General features: G+C 41.3%; 1 protein-coding gene across 2 annotated transcripts; it reads right to left on the bottom strand.

The window, feature by feature from the left end:
* Window positions 1-12622, bottom strand: spopla (speckle type BTB/POZ protein like a). Of its 2 annotated transcripts, none has more exons than XM_035604259.2 (12): window positions 12439-12622; window positions 11107-11191; window positions 8271-8388; window positions 7470-7591; window positions 6962-7113; window positions 6691-6818; window positions 4537-4714; window positions 3863-3918; window positions 3592-3714; window positions 2212-2354; window positions 2053-2106; window positions 1-1535 (listed from the first exon to the last, which is right to left on the bottom strand). In XM_035604259.2, the coding sequence occupies exons 3-12, from the start codon at window positions 8346-8348 to the stop codon at window positions 1391-1393; spliced, it is 1179 nt and encodes a 392-aa protein (XP_035460152.1). In that variant the 5' UTR covers window positions 8349-8388; window positions 11107-11191; window positions 12439-12622; the 3' UTR covers window positions 1-1390. The 2 variants fall into 2 exon arrangements, with proteins under 2 accessions (XP_035460152.1, XP_035460153.1); XM_035604260.2 differs by lacking the exon at window positions 12439-12622 and adding an exon at window positions 11493-11916.
* Window positions 12623-18191: the final 5569 nt, after the last annotated feature.

The following is an 18191-nucleotide window of genomic DNA, read 5'->3' as shown; positions in this document are numbered from 1 at the left end:
GACTGCTGGAAAATGTTTTAATGGGTTAATGCAGGCATTCTTGCAGACAACAACTTCATCATCTTTTTGCTTCCGAACAAAAAGGTTGTCTCAACGTGACGCTGAACGGCGAGTAGTATCATGTAAAAATGATGCTACTCTTTTAATTTACAAAATCCTCTGAAGTGTCTGTCACACCACACTACATACAAGACGGACTGAATAAACATGACGACCCCCCCACCCCGCCGCCCCTCCCCGTTCGAACACAGAATAACATTGCCAGTAGAAGTGATGCTCAGCATCCTACAAATACCCAAGCATGTTAGAGGAAATTTTTTTGCACATACTCAATTCATTCTGCACAAAGATGTCAGGTAATTGCAGAAAATAAATTGTTAAAAACAAAATTGGACACTTTCTTTGACAATAACATGACCATGCATTAGTCTCTCCACTTTTTAGTTAACCACAATATATTGAGGATATATATTTGCAAGTTGGCAATATTAAGGAAAACAATTCGTAAAGATTTAAATCTATTACAGTCCACAGACGTATGATCTGGAATATGCCATTCAAATGGGAGACGGAGTAAATACTTCCATATGCTTCCAATGATTTAATATATTAGGGCCAAGGTACAGACACGTTCCTGTCTTACGTGGATTATTCAGATTGACACTGGGTCTTCATAATGGCAGATTACTAATTTCCCCACAAGTATGCAATTGAACAGACTTTCCTAGTACACTGGTCTTTTGAAGATGGTTCAACTGTCATTTACATAGAAATGGTGCCATCAATATGGGGCATACACATCTTTTAAAAAGTGTAAAGAACTGACCTTGCACTGAAAGTGTTCATGCTTTTTAATGTCTAGTCACAAAACGGGCTAAACATTACAAATATATATATTTCCCATTTAGTTAAACCTTTGTTACGTTCCTACAGAACTCCATATCAAAATGACTATTCATGGGAACTAGTGCAACCTGGAGGAGGCCTGGTCTTTGTGACAAGGCAGGCACAGAGTAAAATAGACAAAGTACTCTGGAGCAGCTCCAGAGCAATGGCAGACATATTAAGGCCATTTTTTTTTCAAATTACAGGGGGAGAAAAACAGTAGCAGACAGCTCGACTTGCTCCCCGAGCTGAACAGAATTCAGTTCGGAAAGCAACGCAAGCAAGCAACACCGATTGAACCGCCCCCCTCCCCCCCACCCCCAATCCGTTGATGTCAGTCGTCCAACGTGCCGGCCTTCCCCACACTCCTGGCCAGAAAGCGCCACTCTTCCTGTATTCAAGTGTGTTCAGTTTTGGTGGAAATAAGAGTGGTATCCTCGCTAGTCCTTCCTTTGTCAACCCATGCTTCACACCTCCAGTAAAGTCCTGGGGCACAGTCGGGCAGTCAGGACTGTTTTAGACGCTTCCTGGGAAGACCAAAGGGTGGGCACTGTGCTGAAGCCAGGGCGCGGAAGGCCTCGGCAACCAAGTGAGGATGCGACTGGATCATTGACTTCCAGCCCGCAGTCTCCATTATGTCTGTAGCATGACTGTAAGCACAGGGGAAATGGAGTTAACACTCAAAGACATCAGAATGTGCACATTAAAAATCAATGAGCATAAATGGGATCGTAATGACGGCGCCAATAAGGTGGACTTGATTTGCGAGTTTCCCAGTAAAACTTGAAAAGGGCCATTAGCACTTTATGCGTGTGCACAGGTTGAAATGAATGCAAGGATTAGAACGTCTCCACGCGCCGAGCACGACCAGGCGTCGGACGCAAGTTCGACATCTCAAGGTGTCCTGTAATAACGCACTACTTCATCTGAAAGAGAAACTTTCCCCCGCCTTCCTCTTTAAAATTCTGCAAATATTCCATTTCCAGGGTTAATGCAGGTATGAGTCTATTAATAACTCGGATACAAAAGATATGGCGCTTCAGACTGGAAAGGCAAATAGCACTCTGTCTGCCGGAGCTAAAACAATGAATTCTAATGCATCTGGTTGGCGGAAGAGATAAGAGCGTGTTATTAATCTTGTGTCACATATATCAGCTAATTACATACTTGCTATTCCAGTTCTTTCCATCTTTACAGCCCAGCTGTCTCAGGACACTGCACCTATGGCAAGGAGATAAAAAGGTAGGCATTCAGGGCTGGTAAACAGAAATGGCAGCAGGAATTTATCATTGGAGGTTTTTTTCTATTTTTTTTTGCGATACTTGCCTGTTGATAAAATCTATGGCTTGTGCTTTGAGCTGCTCGGCACTGTGCAAGTCTGCTAGGATGAGGGTGTCGGCCACATTCTCCACCGAGAGGCTGTTGCACAGGGCCTCTTCGCACATGACCTTTAAACGCTCCAAAGCGTACTGGGGTAGCGGTTGTGGAGGGGGGGGGGGTAACACAAAAAGCAGCGTTACATCCTGGATGCAGTGTGAAAGTCGGCCCATGGTTGGAGGCTTTGTCTCAACTTTTCTTAGTACAAATAAAACTAGACATTTGATGTTATTGATTTTTTTTAAATATATATATAATTGTTCCTCACTAGGTGTAAGGGAAGAAAATTACTAGAATGCTCATGTAACATACTGTAATACTAAAAACACTTACCCTCAAAGAGGTGAAATTGTTTCACAGCTACAAGAGTGCAGTGATTATAAAAATCAAAGCTGCAAAATATGATATAGCAAGTGGAAAAAACAAGCCTGCAGAGCAAATCAAGTCTCTAATATCATATATTAATTCTTAGTGTTTAACTGCTGCACTCAATTTTATTTAGCTAGCCACATTAGATGTAGGCTAACAGAGAGACAGCAAGGTACATGACTATATCATATCTAGATATCATTGTCACTGATGTTTCTACAAACTTGACATAACACAAAAATTTAAAAAAGACAAGTGAAATCACACATTTTCAATTAAACTCTCACAGCAATTATTTCAATAACAGCCGTATTCACGTGTTATTATCGGCCAACTAAGAAAAATTGGTTTCACTAGGTGGTTAACACCAATTACTTTAAAACACAGTTAAGAGCAAACGATTATTCATGGCAATGAGAGCGTGAGGCTACAGTCTGGTCGTTGAATAAAAAGTAAAGTATTTATCCCTGATCGAAGGTGGAATAAAAAGCCGGCTGTCACAGACGAAGGAGGGCGTGATGATAACGGCACACATTTTCAGACATTATCTCTTAAAGACATTGACGATGTTACACTCAATTTTTCAAATAGTTGCGTAACGATACAGAGAGAGAGAGAGAGAGAGAGAGAGAGAGCACACGTGTACAATCCATGGCCCTTTTTTCTCAGCCCCTGAAAGTTAAAAGAAACGGTCGAACAGAGATTCCCCCACTAATCCCACATCAGAGTAGAAAAACCAGCCAAAGTCTTAACTAAACACAGGATTTATCATTTATTATGTAACCATGACTAGTGAAACAAAGCAAAAGTGAAAAAAGGAAGCAGTTTGTTGGTGAGCAGTTTGTTGGTGAGAAGAAGTGGGTGGTAGACATATACAAATATATGAACTAAACTTTACTTTCTTTTTTTTTTGTGTGTGTGTGTGTGGGGGGGGGGGGGGGGGGGGGGGGTGTTACTTACTTTATCTGCAGCTGCCAGCAAATTGTCTGCCATCTTCTCCAGGTTCGGGGCTTTTCCTGTATAGATGAAGCCCATCATTTCCTTAAAGACATCTGGGTCCACGTCACTGATGTCCACGCGGTTCTGCAAACAAGACAAAGGGGGGTTACTCGACGCCTCATAAGAGCCATTCAATTACCACTGAGTGCGGATGATAATCATTGAAAACGTGATCGCATATTTGTGTGGCATTGTGCCAAAAAAAAAAAAGATTAGAACCAGTTATCCTTACCTTTTTACTTTCTTCCATTTCATGTTCAAACATTGCATTAAAGACCGGAGACCTCGCTGTCAAAACATAAAATGGACACTGATAAATGTAATGAACCGGTCAACATCACATTAAGCACGCAAGTAAACAAAATGAACCCACTACTGCACCAACAGCAACGGGACACAGTTGTCTCAAAAATTGCACAAAACATGAGCTATTTCAAATCAAGTATCACGGCACTGAAATATTGCAACAACTGTGGAGCGGCGGCGACTCTGTCAGCAATTCCCCCCGACCGCTGCGGTTGCCACCATGTCTAATGGAGACGAGCCGGCCTCTCAATCTTCTGGATCCTACAATCATCTGGATCAAGCGAGGCCGAGCAGGGGTAGTGGGCTGGATTAGCGCCCACTGCAAGAAGTAGGCCGTTCAAGTCAAGCCAGAAATATGAACCGTGTGTCTCTTCACCAGAGACATGTCCCTCTGGTGCCGGTTACTAAGTGCTCCCTCTTTTTTCGATTGAACTGATAAGATGTGGAAATAAACTTGCACCGTTTTTAAACAAAGTGGTTCTTTTAACGGAAATCAAGCAATTTCTTATTCATTTGACATGCTGAGACCCACTCAGAACCACTTGAGTTCAGTTCCAATGGGACGTCTTAAAGGGGCCCGGGGGCCAAGGACGGTCTCACCTGCAAGGATGGACTTGTGGGCTTTGAACTCCTGCCCCCCCACATAAAGGCTGCAGTCGGTGAAGCGCGAACACTCCCACAGATTCCCGAGGTCGTCGGACAGCTGGCACTCCGGCACCTTCAGCATGTTCATGTTGGACTGGCCCGAAATGTTAACCGAGTCCTGGACAACGCTGACCTGTACGTGAGAAACGTCACATTAAAGAAGCCTCATCCAAGACTGAACACATCAAAGAATTCAGCAAGAAAACACATCTTCCTGCATGGGAGAAAAAAGCTTTTAGTTTTTAACTTGCTCTTTTTAAAAGTGTATTTACAAGAAACTTAGAGTGGGAAGGACTCGTGCAAATACAAAACCCCTTTACACCAAAATTAATTTACTCTGCTGAAGTAACAAATTGATGAGAAAAGGCACTGGGTCTTTAATTTGGACATTATTTGTTTTTCCCCACGAAACTGTCAAATCTTTGTGGAACTGCACTTTGGCACACGCAGTATTCAGCCAATTGCATTTCCATCTAAATTCATTGAAACTTCATTTAACTTGTCCCAAGAAAAAACAATCTCTGAGACGTTTATTCTTCTTGACACACTGAATTCAATTATTTCCCAGAACAAGCATCAATGTAAATGATGGGAGGAGGAGGAGGAAGCATTTCGCTTCCTAGGATTAATATAATTTGAAGCGAAAGCCATCAATACGTTTGTAGTTAAATGGCTCTACGGTGTACACTCTGGTGTTAATGCACAATGACAAGAATTAAGGGATTCAATCCTTTATTCGCCACAGGTGACACTCGGGGATTAAATGCTTCAATATAACAATGATCTACTTTTGATGTCAAAGATTAAATGCAACAATTGCATGATGAGTGTGCCACAAACGATACAAAAGACGCTCAGCAACGTGATACTGATACGCAATAATGGGAAATGAAGCTAAACGGAAACAAATTAAAATGGGTGAAGTTCAAAGAAAGAAACACCCTAATATAATTTAGATCATTTCAAACTTTCCGGTCAATGGGACCGGCATTCCAAACTCATGTCTATTCAGCAAAGAGAATAACAACACCACAGGCTGGGCCCGACAATACAGCCTCTTCTGTTAGAGTTGGGTCAATATTCCAGTCCAGTGCAGGATTCTATGCAAACTGACTGGATCTGTCTGGGTTGTCTTTATCACAGGTTCTGGCAAATTAAAAAAGTATCACAGCGCTACATCGCACTTGTATCGCATTAGAAATATGACAACAAGACGGACTTGAAATTGTGTTTGTTTGTGTAGGGACTAAAGGGATCTATAGTGGCTGACAAGACATGCGCAATTTAATGCCGATCCAAGGCCGGTAACATGACGGAGATCGGATTTCAGCAGAGGGAGATGAGCACAGCTTTGGGGTATTGACATGCGAGATTTGGATTTGGAGCCGACAAAGTTGAATGGCTGTTGTGAGAAGTAAAAGACAATCTGTCACTCAATTTGTCCTGCTGAATGTTGTGCCACTCTCTGATTATTATTTTGTGCTTATTGGCAGAAGGCAAACCAGCCTGGAGGTGCATTGCTGCCTCAAAGTGCACAGGAGTCACTACACTCTCATTCATGGGCTCTCTGCTTCGCGATGTTCCACTCAGGAACGTCGGCTGTGTCAAACACACTACACCTCAGGGAAACATTCAGTATACCGGTCGAGTGTTGGCTTAATGTCAAACTACTTTTTGAAAATGGACTGTTACAGATGGGTTAATCGTATTTCTTCCCAGAAATTAAACAAAAATTATTTCAAGCAAATTCTTATCCTTGACACTGAAGTCAGTACACTAATACTGTTCCGACCCCAACTTATTTCCATTTCATTAAACAACAGCAAACAGGCATATTTACAAGATGGTGCATTCGATCCCTAAACCAAACTAAATAAACACAAAATCCAGAGATGCCGTCCTCTTATGGACAAACATTTATTTAAAAAATGCAGCAACCCCATCAACGATCTTCCAAAATGAGAAACCAAGACGATGGGCCAAAAACCCCTCCAATTCACATGTTAAAAATATATTTGTATAAAGTTCCACCTGTACACCGTCAACACAGGGAGGAGTGAGGAAAGTGTGGCTATGTGTTAAAGAGGATAGCAACAGAAGAGCCATTACCTCACAGAAGAGGGTGAGCTTGTCATCTGGTAAGAGTCCATTGGCTTCATCGAGGAGGAAATCTCTCCTAATAAACTTTTTGAAGCCCCAGTCTTTACCTTGGACAAACCTGTATGCTCTTTGGCTTTCTGTAAAGACAATAAAAAAAATATTATTGCTGAGTAATTGCCTTTGTAAGTTAATTAAAATCAAATACAAGATAAACAGAAGTGATGCTGTAAAAGCAACAACAAATACACACAATACGTGGGATGTGATTGCTTGTACTCACCCATCGCTTTTGTCTCCTCGCGTTTAGCATTCAACAAAGAAAACTTGAACTTTGCTCTGACTTCACTTTTTGGACAACTAACAAGGAGTAAATACAGTGACAGATAGTCTTTGCTTTCGTCATCAAGTCCCTTTGGATTGACCCGCAGACACCTGGAAAGTAAACAGATGCCACAGCACATTAGTACGAACTTGAGAAGACCATCATAACTGGTTTTTATCACTTTTGTCAAAACAACACTATGATGACGCTTCAGGGGCGACTTTCTCGTGTTTGAGAAACTGTAATTATCAGTTTTGTGCAGAGCTACCACGTTAAAATAAACACAAAGACTTCTCCAAAAGAAATATTTGTGTTTGAGGAAATTGAAGGACAAGGAATATCCCATTATAGATAAACAAAAGAAGCAAATGTGATATTCCAAAACTCTGAAGGCTTACATTCATTCAAGCCAGAAAAGCCCTGCAAATAAATATACTTCAGATAGGAGTTTAAACGGAGTACCAACCATTTCATTTTGTCATTTGGACCAGAGGAGAAAGTGGAGCTTTTCAACACCTCGCCCATTTCTTCTCGGCAAAAGCTAAAGTTGTTTATGGTCCACATGTAGGAAAACTTCACGACTTTGACCTTGGAACAAGAAGAAGAAAGATGCAGAACGATGAGATCAAAGCTCTTTTTATCCTCCCCCATTTATTATTTTTAAATACAGCAGAAACATTTTTTACTTTGTCAAGACACTGTTTAAATGGTTTGTATTGAAAATCAATTAAGACAACATGGTTAGTTTACTTCCTAAAATGAAGGTTTCAGTTTGAATTTTTACTCTTCTAACACTTTAGTATTACAGGTATGATTATAGGGGCCGACACTTACCACTGACTTCCATCCTAGATCACAGCAGTTTCAATTACACCTCTTTAGTTGTTATGCCACAGCAGGAAAACACAGGAGTAAATAATGAAATAAACAAACTGGTATTGTTCATGCTGGCTCAGTTTCACACTGTCTTGTGTGACTCACTTGAACAGAAGAGTCTTTGTTGATATAATTAGTAACACATGCTGTTCCTGACAACATATGTCACATTGTATGTTGTGAAACAGCCCGTGAAAATAAAGAAGGTAAAATACAAATGGGTGTATGAGTTGGGAAGGAAACTCCAGTGCTAAGTGGTTTCCCAGCACTGTGATATAATTTTAAAACGATCTAAAAAGCTACGCCTGTATTTAATTTGCATCTAAAACATGATGTAATGTGTTGTTTGTGGGCACATAACGTGACACAATAAGTTCCACTATGCACATACCTGTGTGTAACACCAGCTCTCTGCCACAGGTCCACTTGACATCTCCCCTGGAGGAGGAGGGGTGGGAACCCGTGACATCGCCGGCTTAGGAGTACCACCCACTCGCGTCCTTGAAGCACTAATCGTTCAAAGAGAGTAAGTATCATTATTTCTGCACAAATTAAAAAGCATAAATTAAATTTATTCAATAAATGCACTCTTTTAAACTGATGGCTAAAACCTGCCTGGCAAAAAAGAAAGTGTCAAGATGGCTACATCCCTCACACGAATTTGAATCTGCTTTTATTCTGAGTGTGATGAGAAAAATAAAGTCTGAATTCTCACTGCAAAGTGAAACAAAGTGAAGGCAGGTGAAATGTAGCATGAATTACTGACACCTTTACTGAAATGTAAAAACGATATGGCCACATAAATGCGCATCATCACATCTTTTCTCCACATCATCAGAACAAGTAAAGGTAGAACAAGATCAAGAGCAAAAAAATAACCAATCAAATGAGAGTGTCACAAAATCACATGTTGCAAACGAGAGTGTGGGCAGTTCAAATCAATCAATATTGTGTTACGCTTGAAACTTTGGAAACGCAATCGAAAAAGGAACCACACTGGAATGAGACTGAAACTCTTCCTGTAAAAGGTAAAGTGAGCAAGATTAAAGGACGGGCAGATCTACATTGCAACAATGTGGGGGCAACAAACTGAAGTCTTCCTTTTTACTGATGAAAAATACTAAACTTAAAGTTTCCAGTATTGCCTGTATATGTTCCTGGAACTTGACCATTCCAACACTATCTACTAAGTAGCCCTGTAGTTACATTGATATTGAAATGCAAGACAACCCACACGTTCTTAAATTTAAGTTTCAGAAAAAGAATACCGTTTTATGAGGGCCAGTATCATTTCTCTGGCCTGGGACCCAGACTAATTCTGGGCGGACATTTAAAAACTTGCCGATCCAATCGCAAACCGATTAGCTGATAATGGGCGAGGTTTATACCATGACGCAGGAGGAAGCGACTTTTGTAAACAACCAAGGCTGTCGCTGATGAACGAGCATTTGACAAAAAGTACCCCTGACATTTTCGAAATATCTCCCACAAACATGGAAACACGCATCGCTTAACAGACGTCACATGACCTGCTGCCTCCGTTGGTAACGCTTCTTGGAAAGCGAAAATTAGCCGAGAGACTAATACGTATTTGAGTATTAGTGTGGCCACGCCAGGCTATCATTTCTCTGCACTGCAGCGGAAATCATTCAGCATAGTTTTGTGCTGAGCAAAAATGCTTGAAATGTCCCCAAGTTTTACGATGGTAGGAAAAAAAGCCTGGCCCAAAATTTTGTCTGCAATCAGTCACTGTGGCGCAGCTAAAACTCAGATTTTTTTTATTTTTAATTGGCACATTATACCAGATGGGGCAGTCTGCTAATCGCAAGTTCACTGGGACACCTGAGAGACATTCTGTTACACTTGTGTAATCATGTCACCACTTGCATAATCATGCGCATAGATTTTCCCACAACTTGAGTTTAGCCTCCATTGTGTTGAGTATTAGTCTCTATAATCCGAGTGCGGTCATAGTCTCTCTGACTCATTTTGTAAATAAGCAAGGGAAGCAAGACACATGGACTGCCATCTAGATCAATTCACTGGAAACACAGAGGAAAAACAACACCTCACGTCACGCTGTTGACTCACTGGTGAGGCGATTTGGGTAGTTACTAAACAGCGTGGTTCGCTAACTTTGGCCAGCACGTTTCTGCAGATGATGGAGATCAAACCAAACGTGGCACATTGTTTTAGTCATGTAAAGAGCCATTTTTTCATGCCCAAGCAAGCGAATTTCATTCACTTAACCAGCATGAGTGTTACGACAGAAAGATACCAAAGTCAAGAACACACGGGCGCATGTTTACTAATGCTGAATCGCATTAGAAAGTGTTTTACATTCCCTCCTCACACTATGGGGACACATCCCCCCTGGCGTGTTGGCACACTTCCTCTCATCTTTCTCACAAAGTGAAGTTCAAGTCACTATCTCAAGACATATATCATCAGCCCAAGAGAACCATCTTAAGAGTTCTTCCTCTTACTCATATTAGAACAAGTAACATTTTTTTGGACAGCTGACAAATAAGAAAAGAAGCGATGACCTACAAATATAACCCAACTGTATCCTTACTCTGATAACATACTTTACACAAACTTCTGCTTGACTCAAGAACCACAAATGTCTCCATGATAAGATGGTATGAGGGCTGAGAAGGAACTACTGTTCTTCTGCAAGCTGTCTTCCCTTAAGTCCACTTTCTTTCTGCGGGAGTGTCTGGCAATGTGACTGACATCATACATCGTAGAGCCCCTGCTTCTGTACATCTAACATGAGTGGTCATTTCAGTGTATCCCCTGGGCAACACGTGTTCAGCTTTTTCCAATTAACTTTTCCAGCTTTTTCCACTGTTGAACAATTAAAATTCTTCATCATTTACCTTTAGTGTTTCCAATATTCTGTTTGAGGATTAATGTATTTAGACTGTGAGACAATGTGCACTTATGACCAGGCAAGCAAGGGACTATAAAAGAACATCTTGTGTTTAAGCTGATACATTTTACACATGAAACTCCCCTCCGTGGTATTAAGGACATTCAAATGACATGAATTATCATTGATGAAAAGGGGAAACATTGGGCAAACAGGCCACGGGTTGAGTATACGCGCATTTACTTGCAGCGCTGTGCTCGTCGGTCGCAGTACAGCACACTGCTGACAACTCTAGCTGTGATGGTCGAATGCGAATCGTGCAGCATGAGCAATGAACTCAAAACATCATCACCTCTTAACTGGTTGAAATGTACAATGGTGGGAGTTTTTCCTAAGTTATCACAGGATCCTTCATGGCCCCATCTCCATGCTCCACTCTAGAAATAAAGAAACACACATTAGGGCCTTGACATGGGACCTGATCTATAAAAAAACAAAAAAAAAAATACAAGAAACAAGAAGCAATTGAAGTGCAACCACGTTGCCGAAAGCATCTGGCAACAAAGTCACAGTTCACACAATCAAACCAGCACTGTCACGTCTACCAAGGGACTGTGCATCATCCACGTTTCAATAAGGACTTAAAGAGCGTCCACATCATTCGGGGACTCCCCGTTGTGAGAACCACACGGGTCGGCCAGCAGATCGGGGCGCACGGCTGGTGGAGGCTCTCAGTACCTTGCCATGGCCAATGCTAACCGAGTGGTCCTCGTGCTTCATCTCACAGCCTCGCCTGGAGCCGGGGGCTCGGCCCGGGGGGGGGGGCAAGTCGCCTTCATTAGCCGCCTCAAGCAATTCACCTGCAACTTTGTTTGGCTAACGCGCTAGCCGGAGTGGCGCTACCTCGCCGCCGCGACGGAAAAGTGATGCTATCGGAAAGGAATCTAGTCGGGTTCGCGTGAGCCGAGAGCTGAATTGTCCTTATCTCTGTCGAGCTCCGCGGCTCGCTCGAGCCTGGCGACGGGCGCGACTGTCTTCGGTGCCGAACAAAGATACCCGAATCACTGGGGGGGCAGCAGCCCCGGTGTTAGCGCAACACCAGCCGAAGTGTCAACACCAAGTCCCAAACCACCATTAACGTCGCTGCGAGACTTGACTGGTCCGAGCAGTCACGCTAGTTCGAGCGTGAAACACGTCAACGATCCGAACGCACTGGACACAGTCGGACGTCGCGGAACCGGCCAAACCCTGTGTGCAATTACGCACTCGGCTAAAACCGAAGCTACCGCGGGTGTTCTCATTGGCGAGGTGCGCGTTAACTTCACTTTAGCCCGAGACCGCACACGTAGCTAGCGCCGATCGGCTAGCTCGCGAACAATAACCAGTCCGCGCACGACCAGGCACTTCCACGCTCGTCGCGTTACTCAAATGACGCGACGCCGACTAGCTAACGACACCGCAACTCAAGACCGACCGTGTCCGACGTGGACCCCGCGTTACCCGGTGTCAAACAAAGGGCCTGTTGCGGGATGCTAACGAACCGAGCTAGCGCCAAGCCTCACATTTTGAACACTCTGCTGGGTGGGAAAACAACGGCGGCTAGTAGCCTCGGCTAGCGGCTAGCCGAGGCTAATCTCTGCACTGATGCTCGCAAAAAGTTTAAAAAGACACGGTGACTGCGTACCTTTCCATTTCATACTTCCATATATATCGGATAACGCATATGGCTTTGTGTCACACTCGCTCCTTTCACCCTCGGACACTCTAAATTCTTTTTTTACTCAGTCTCTTCACAAGGCTTCTTTGTCTAATTTGTGTCTGTGCTAGCTTGCATCTGTCTAGCTGGATGGTAGCTTAACAGGTTAGAAAATATATCTACTGGGCATGCGCGAATAACATCCTGGTCCATCTCATTCTTCCAGCTGATCCAGACAACTACTTCTATCACAACTTGTACTAGTACGACGGGCATACTTCTTCAGGACTAATAATAATGATGATAAGATAAAATAAGATAAGAAATCACTTTATTGATTGAGAAATGCCGGTGTTACAGCAGGAGTACCACACACACCTTACAAAAGATACAATATACAAAAAAAAAGAATAAGGAAAAGAAAAAAATAATTTACATGAAATAGTGCAGTATGTGCAATCAGTTACCAGTTATGTGTAGTAGAACGTGGTAACATAATAATAATAATAATAATAATAATAATAATAATAATAATACAAAATAATAATATAACTGAAGCGTAAAAGGGTGTATAAATTCAAGAGTTTGTGCAACATGAATACTGATACTGTTAATTTATATATATATATATATATTTGATTGCTTCCTTATTAGTCCAGGATTAGCTTTTGTTGTCGGAATTAGGATTTGAAGTATAGATTACTGTTCTTGGTAACTATTAGACATTTTTTGCATGTATCTTTTTAACATTAAACTTGAGGGCCCTCACGTGGGTAGAAATGCAAACAATATGTGTGAGGAGGAGGTATGCTCATCATCTGCCTACTATATGCCCATAATAACCCGTCTTCATTGGGCTACAGACACAGTAAAAATAAATAAATAAAGAAGTCTTAATATTATGTAGCTTACATGATAGATGAAACCCTCAACTGCAGCTCATTCTTAGCCACTGTCGTTTCTGCCAGCTTCTGATGTTTCTTGTCTATAGCAAATACAAAGCAGCTTGGGGTAAGTCATTCTCTGAAACAATACTCTATAAAGACTCCCTGTAGGCCTGTGATACCTAATTTCCCTTTCAGATGGATGGTCACTGTTCTGCACAATGAGCAATAAATGGCCCCTCTAACATCAATCAGTCTACATTCATGGAAAAAGTATAGTCTTTGAATTTTTGCACTTTATAGTGATGACAAACACCAAAACACCTACGTAAGCCAGTTTCAGTTTGATCAAATATACTGTATAACCGCGGCAGCAAAATGTCACATTTTTTATACTGCAGCCCACATCAAACGTCTTTAATATCATATAGCGACGATACAGTGACCCATCTTGAAGTACAAGGGATGGATGATAAGAACGGAGATAAGAGGCGTTCTTATCAGCAACTTAAATCTGTTTAATTTAAGGGCAGGGAAATAGGCTCCGCTGAATTTGTCCACAGACAACATAATTCAACAATTCAACAGTAGAAAGGCTCAGAAATAATCATTTAATTGCGCGTATCTGCTATTCTTTCAAAAGTGCTAGCACTGAATTAGTGGGCGCCCAGCACAGTGTGTTCACCCGGAGCATTGCACTGAAGAATTACAATTTAATGCAAAGTTCAAAGTTTCATCAGGTTGATTGCCATATTTCTATTCTTAATGTATGCTTGGGTTCAGAATGAATGGCGCTGAATGCCAGTTTTTTTTCTTTGTGCTATTTGATGTGTTCATCAAGTATGAATAGCCCTGCGCATAATGGCTCTGACAGTCCTCTACTTACAGTCTACAATACTGCTCTAATTACGAAGATCTGGAAATACATCTGATATTATTCCTGACAAGTATCCAATGTCTGCAGGGATGAAGATTGAAGCTGACAAAACCTATGAGCGGGAAGAAAGAAGGCGACAGCAACCAGGCGAGCCCCAGCTACCTTATCAGAACATAGTCGTACGAATGTCGAGAGCAAAATGGAGTCTGACATCGGCCAACCTTTTTTTTCTGCAGTGACTTGGAAATCAAGTCATATACCACTGAACAAAGGAGAAGACAGAAAGACCCATAGATTGGTTTCATCTAATTTGATTAAATCTAAGTAATGGAATACATGGTAATATCCAATTGTTGAGTAGATGGATATGGGAAATAATTAATATTAGTTGATTAGATTATCAGTAGTCCTCATAAATGTTCTTTATTAATAAAACTTTCCTATTGTCAAAGATGGATACATGATTTCCCTTTTTTTTCTTCTGAGGTACTGAATGAATATTTTGTGAAGTGATGGCATTTTTAGTTGTACAGTAGATGTTTGTGTTTACCTGCCTTGTCATTCATATTTTTTCAGAGCTGCTTTTATCTTTTCTTTTTTTTACATTACTGGGGATCTTCCTATTATCTCTCTTTTATCTATGTAGATAGAACAAAATTCACAACCATCCATGTGTTCCGAAACACTGCAAATAGTTTTAACATATTTGAGCCGTTTATTTTTTATTTGAATATGGCCATGTAGCACAGTGACTATGCTCCCTTCCTAGCGAAAGGCCAATAATTCTATAAGCTATCATTAACTTTGTCTCCTGAATCACCTTGAAACTCCTTGTCAAACTAATCACACTGGTTGATAGAAAATGTATGGAATATTTCATGGAAAATATGCAAATTGGTAAAATTAGTCTTTCCTTCCACTCAGAACATAATTTTTGGCTCTTTAACGTCCAAGGTGTCCTTTACCTCATGCCAATGTGCATCAGATTTGATGTAGCTCACATTTGTTTGAAAAATATGAAAAAATGTCAGTGGAGCATTTGACATATTAATCTTCACTGGTTGGTTAGAAACGAAGAAGCTCGAACAAATTTTTGTAAGGTTAAGCATGGTAAGACAAAAGGAAAAAAATCCTGTGGCTTCATGGAAGCCCATTCTCCACTGTTACCATAAAACATGCACAAAAAAGCTACAGCAGCAGTGGTTGTTGAAGTCCTGCAGCACTGTATGTCTGTGTCTGTGAGTTTAAGTGCTCATGATCAATGGACATATTTCTGTATAACTTCATGATACACAATGAGTGTGATCCAGTGTAATCCATAATTTCTGCATAATGTAACTTTGTGAAGCTGCTTCTGAAAGGTGCTATATAAATAAAATTATTATTATTATTATAAGGTAACAGCTGTGTTGATAGGCGACACGGTGACACGGAAGAATATAGCATTGCACTGGAGAGTCACCTTTCTGAAAGAAATTGATATTCCAAACATTCATACACATGAATGTCAAATTTCTGTAGATGAAAGAAGGTTGCTTCCTTTCATCCTTTTTTTCATTCATTAATTTTTTTCTAAGTATCCAGGGTCAGGTCGCAGCAGGCTAAGGAGGGTATTCCAGAAATCAATACACTCAGCAACCTCTGCTCCCCAAGGGTTCCTGAGGCATTCCCAGGCCGAGTGGGATCCCTCCAATGAGTTCTGGGTCTACCCTGGGATCTCCTCCCAGTTCGACGTGCCTGGTAAACCTCTAAAAGCAGATACCCAGGGGGCATCCTAATCAGATGACTGAACCACTTCAACTGGCTCCTTTCAACGCGAAGGCGCACTGGCTCCACTCCAAGCTCCCCCTGGATGCCCAAGCTCTTCACCCTATATCTTTAAAGCTGAGTCCAGACACCAGACGAAGGGAAACTAATTTTTTGCCACTTTTATCTACAATCTTGTTCTTTGCTTACTTCCCAGAGGTCATGACCACAGGTGGGGGTCGGAACGTAGATTGACTGGTAAATCAAAAGCTTTGCCTTCTGGCTCAGGCCCCCTCATAACCACAACGATCTGGTACATAGTCTTTATTACTGCCAACTTACTGCAGACGCCTCAATGATCTCCAGTTCCATCCTGCCCTCATTCTCGGACTACACCCGAGACATTTAAGATACTTCAGTTGGGGCATCAACTCATCCCTAAACCCAGAGGAAGCAAGCCAACGTTTTTCTAGTGGAGAACATGGCCCCAGAGTTTGACTTGTAATGGGCTGTCCATAACTAGCGTGCCCTTCCTCTCAGTCCTGCTCCTCAATCCTTTCATCCGAGAGAGGTGACATTCCACGAACCGAGAACCAGTCTGCAAAGCCAAGAGTCAGCACGACAAGGTTCCTGCGTCTGACTGTCGCCCCTCTTTTGCGCAGCTCCGAACCCCAATGCCTAACCCCCACTCTTTTGGTCCATTGGTCAACGCCTGGCCACCAGATGTGTGCCACTGAGCCCATCTTCCTAGTCCGGCTCCAGGATTAAGGCCCCAGTTTCCCCTTTGTGGGTGAGGTGCTATAGCTCCTACGTTGCTGGTACACACAGACCCATCTATCATGCTAAGGGGCAGAAGGTTGATTACAGTCTGTTATATAATATAAAGGTCTCTTGAATTCCATCATATAATATCAAATGTATTCAGTCTTTTTTGCATGTCATTAATGAGGGGTTTGTGTTGGAATTTCTAACGCAATACCACTCTCAGTGCCCATATTTAAAAATCACAGCTCCATTAAACCTGGTTATTGGACCAGGACTCGTAAACTAGAGATACTAGATGTAATCTCTCAAGTAATCACTGAAGAAGGGTTCAAAACCATTTCCCCCACTTCATGTGCTTAACCCTCTCTATAATGGCAAGAAATGTTGCCTCCTACTGAGAGCATGTTAGATTCGGATAACTGAGCTGTTCAGCAGACAGTAATACATTGATGTCCTATACTGCTATATACATATATATATATATATATATATATATATATATATATATATATCATACATAGTAAATAGAAACATGTATTTGGACTAAAAAACTCCCATTTAGCATATAAAACTACATTGTTATATGACTTTCTGTCTGTGTATTATTCCACATTGAGTGATTCTGATATGGCCAGAAACAAAGAGACCTAATATGACAATTTGAAATTGCATTTGCAAAATTTGTGATGAGCCAAATATTTCCAATGTTGCAACACCAGAGTTAAACACAACAGTTGGCAGAAAATTAGCTGCGACTCTGAACGTAATGGAACTCCAAACAAGATTAGATTACACTCATGTTCCATTTTACCTCTTCTTAATTAAGCACTTTTCATGTTTTCCTTCCCAACAATGTTTCAGCCCTTTCAGGATTTTGACAGCGCTGATTATGCGGCAGCAAGCAGTTGCTCCGTTGCCAAGATGTCCATCAACAATTATTGCTATTCTTCATAGCTCATTTCCCATGGAGCAGTGAGAGAAATTGCACACTGGCTCCATGTTATTAATAGCACCGCTTGCTGTGGAAATGAGACACTAATTTAACCAATATGCACATTTTCTTTTTTCTGGTTTGATTATCAAATGAACTGTGGCATTACTGAGAAATTGAATCACAGTTATTAGTTTTAGGATTAACACTTTTCAACTACATTCTTCCACATTTTACTTGATTAATGAGAACAGAACTAATGTCATAGATGGACGGCGATTGCAGTGATTAATATAATGTAATAAAAAAAATATATATTCTGTGCGGATGAAAAGTTTGAAAATTTCTGTATTCATGGTATATTGAGTCACAACTTCTTCTACTTCAATTACTTCACTTATGTAAAATTTGAAATGACAAAAAATATTTTATTTCAGTATTAGCAATGTATGTATATGTATTATTGCTTGTACAGTGCAGTTCGTGCAGTATAAATACAATGACACGTGTTTTGTTGTGTTGGTTATGTACTCCAGCA

The sequence above is a fragment of the Scophthalmus maximus genome, chromosome 14 (assembly GCF_022379125.1).
Source record: "Scophthalmus maximus strain ysfricsl-2021 chromosome 14, ASM2237912v1, whole genome shotgun sequence".
In the NCBI taxonomy this organism is placed as follows: domain Eukaryota; kingdom Metazoa; phylum Chordata; class Actinopteri; order Pleuronectiformes; family Scophthalmidae; genus Scophthalmus; species Scophthalmus maximus.
The sequence above is the reverse complement of the archived record's forward strand: the minus strand, read 5'-3'. Positions and strand labels throughout refer to the sequence as shown.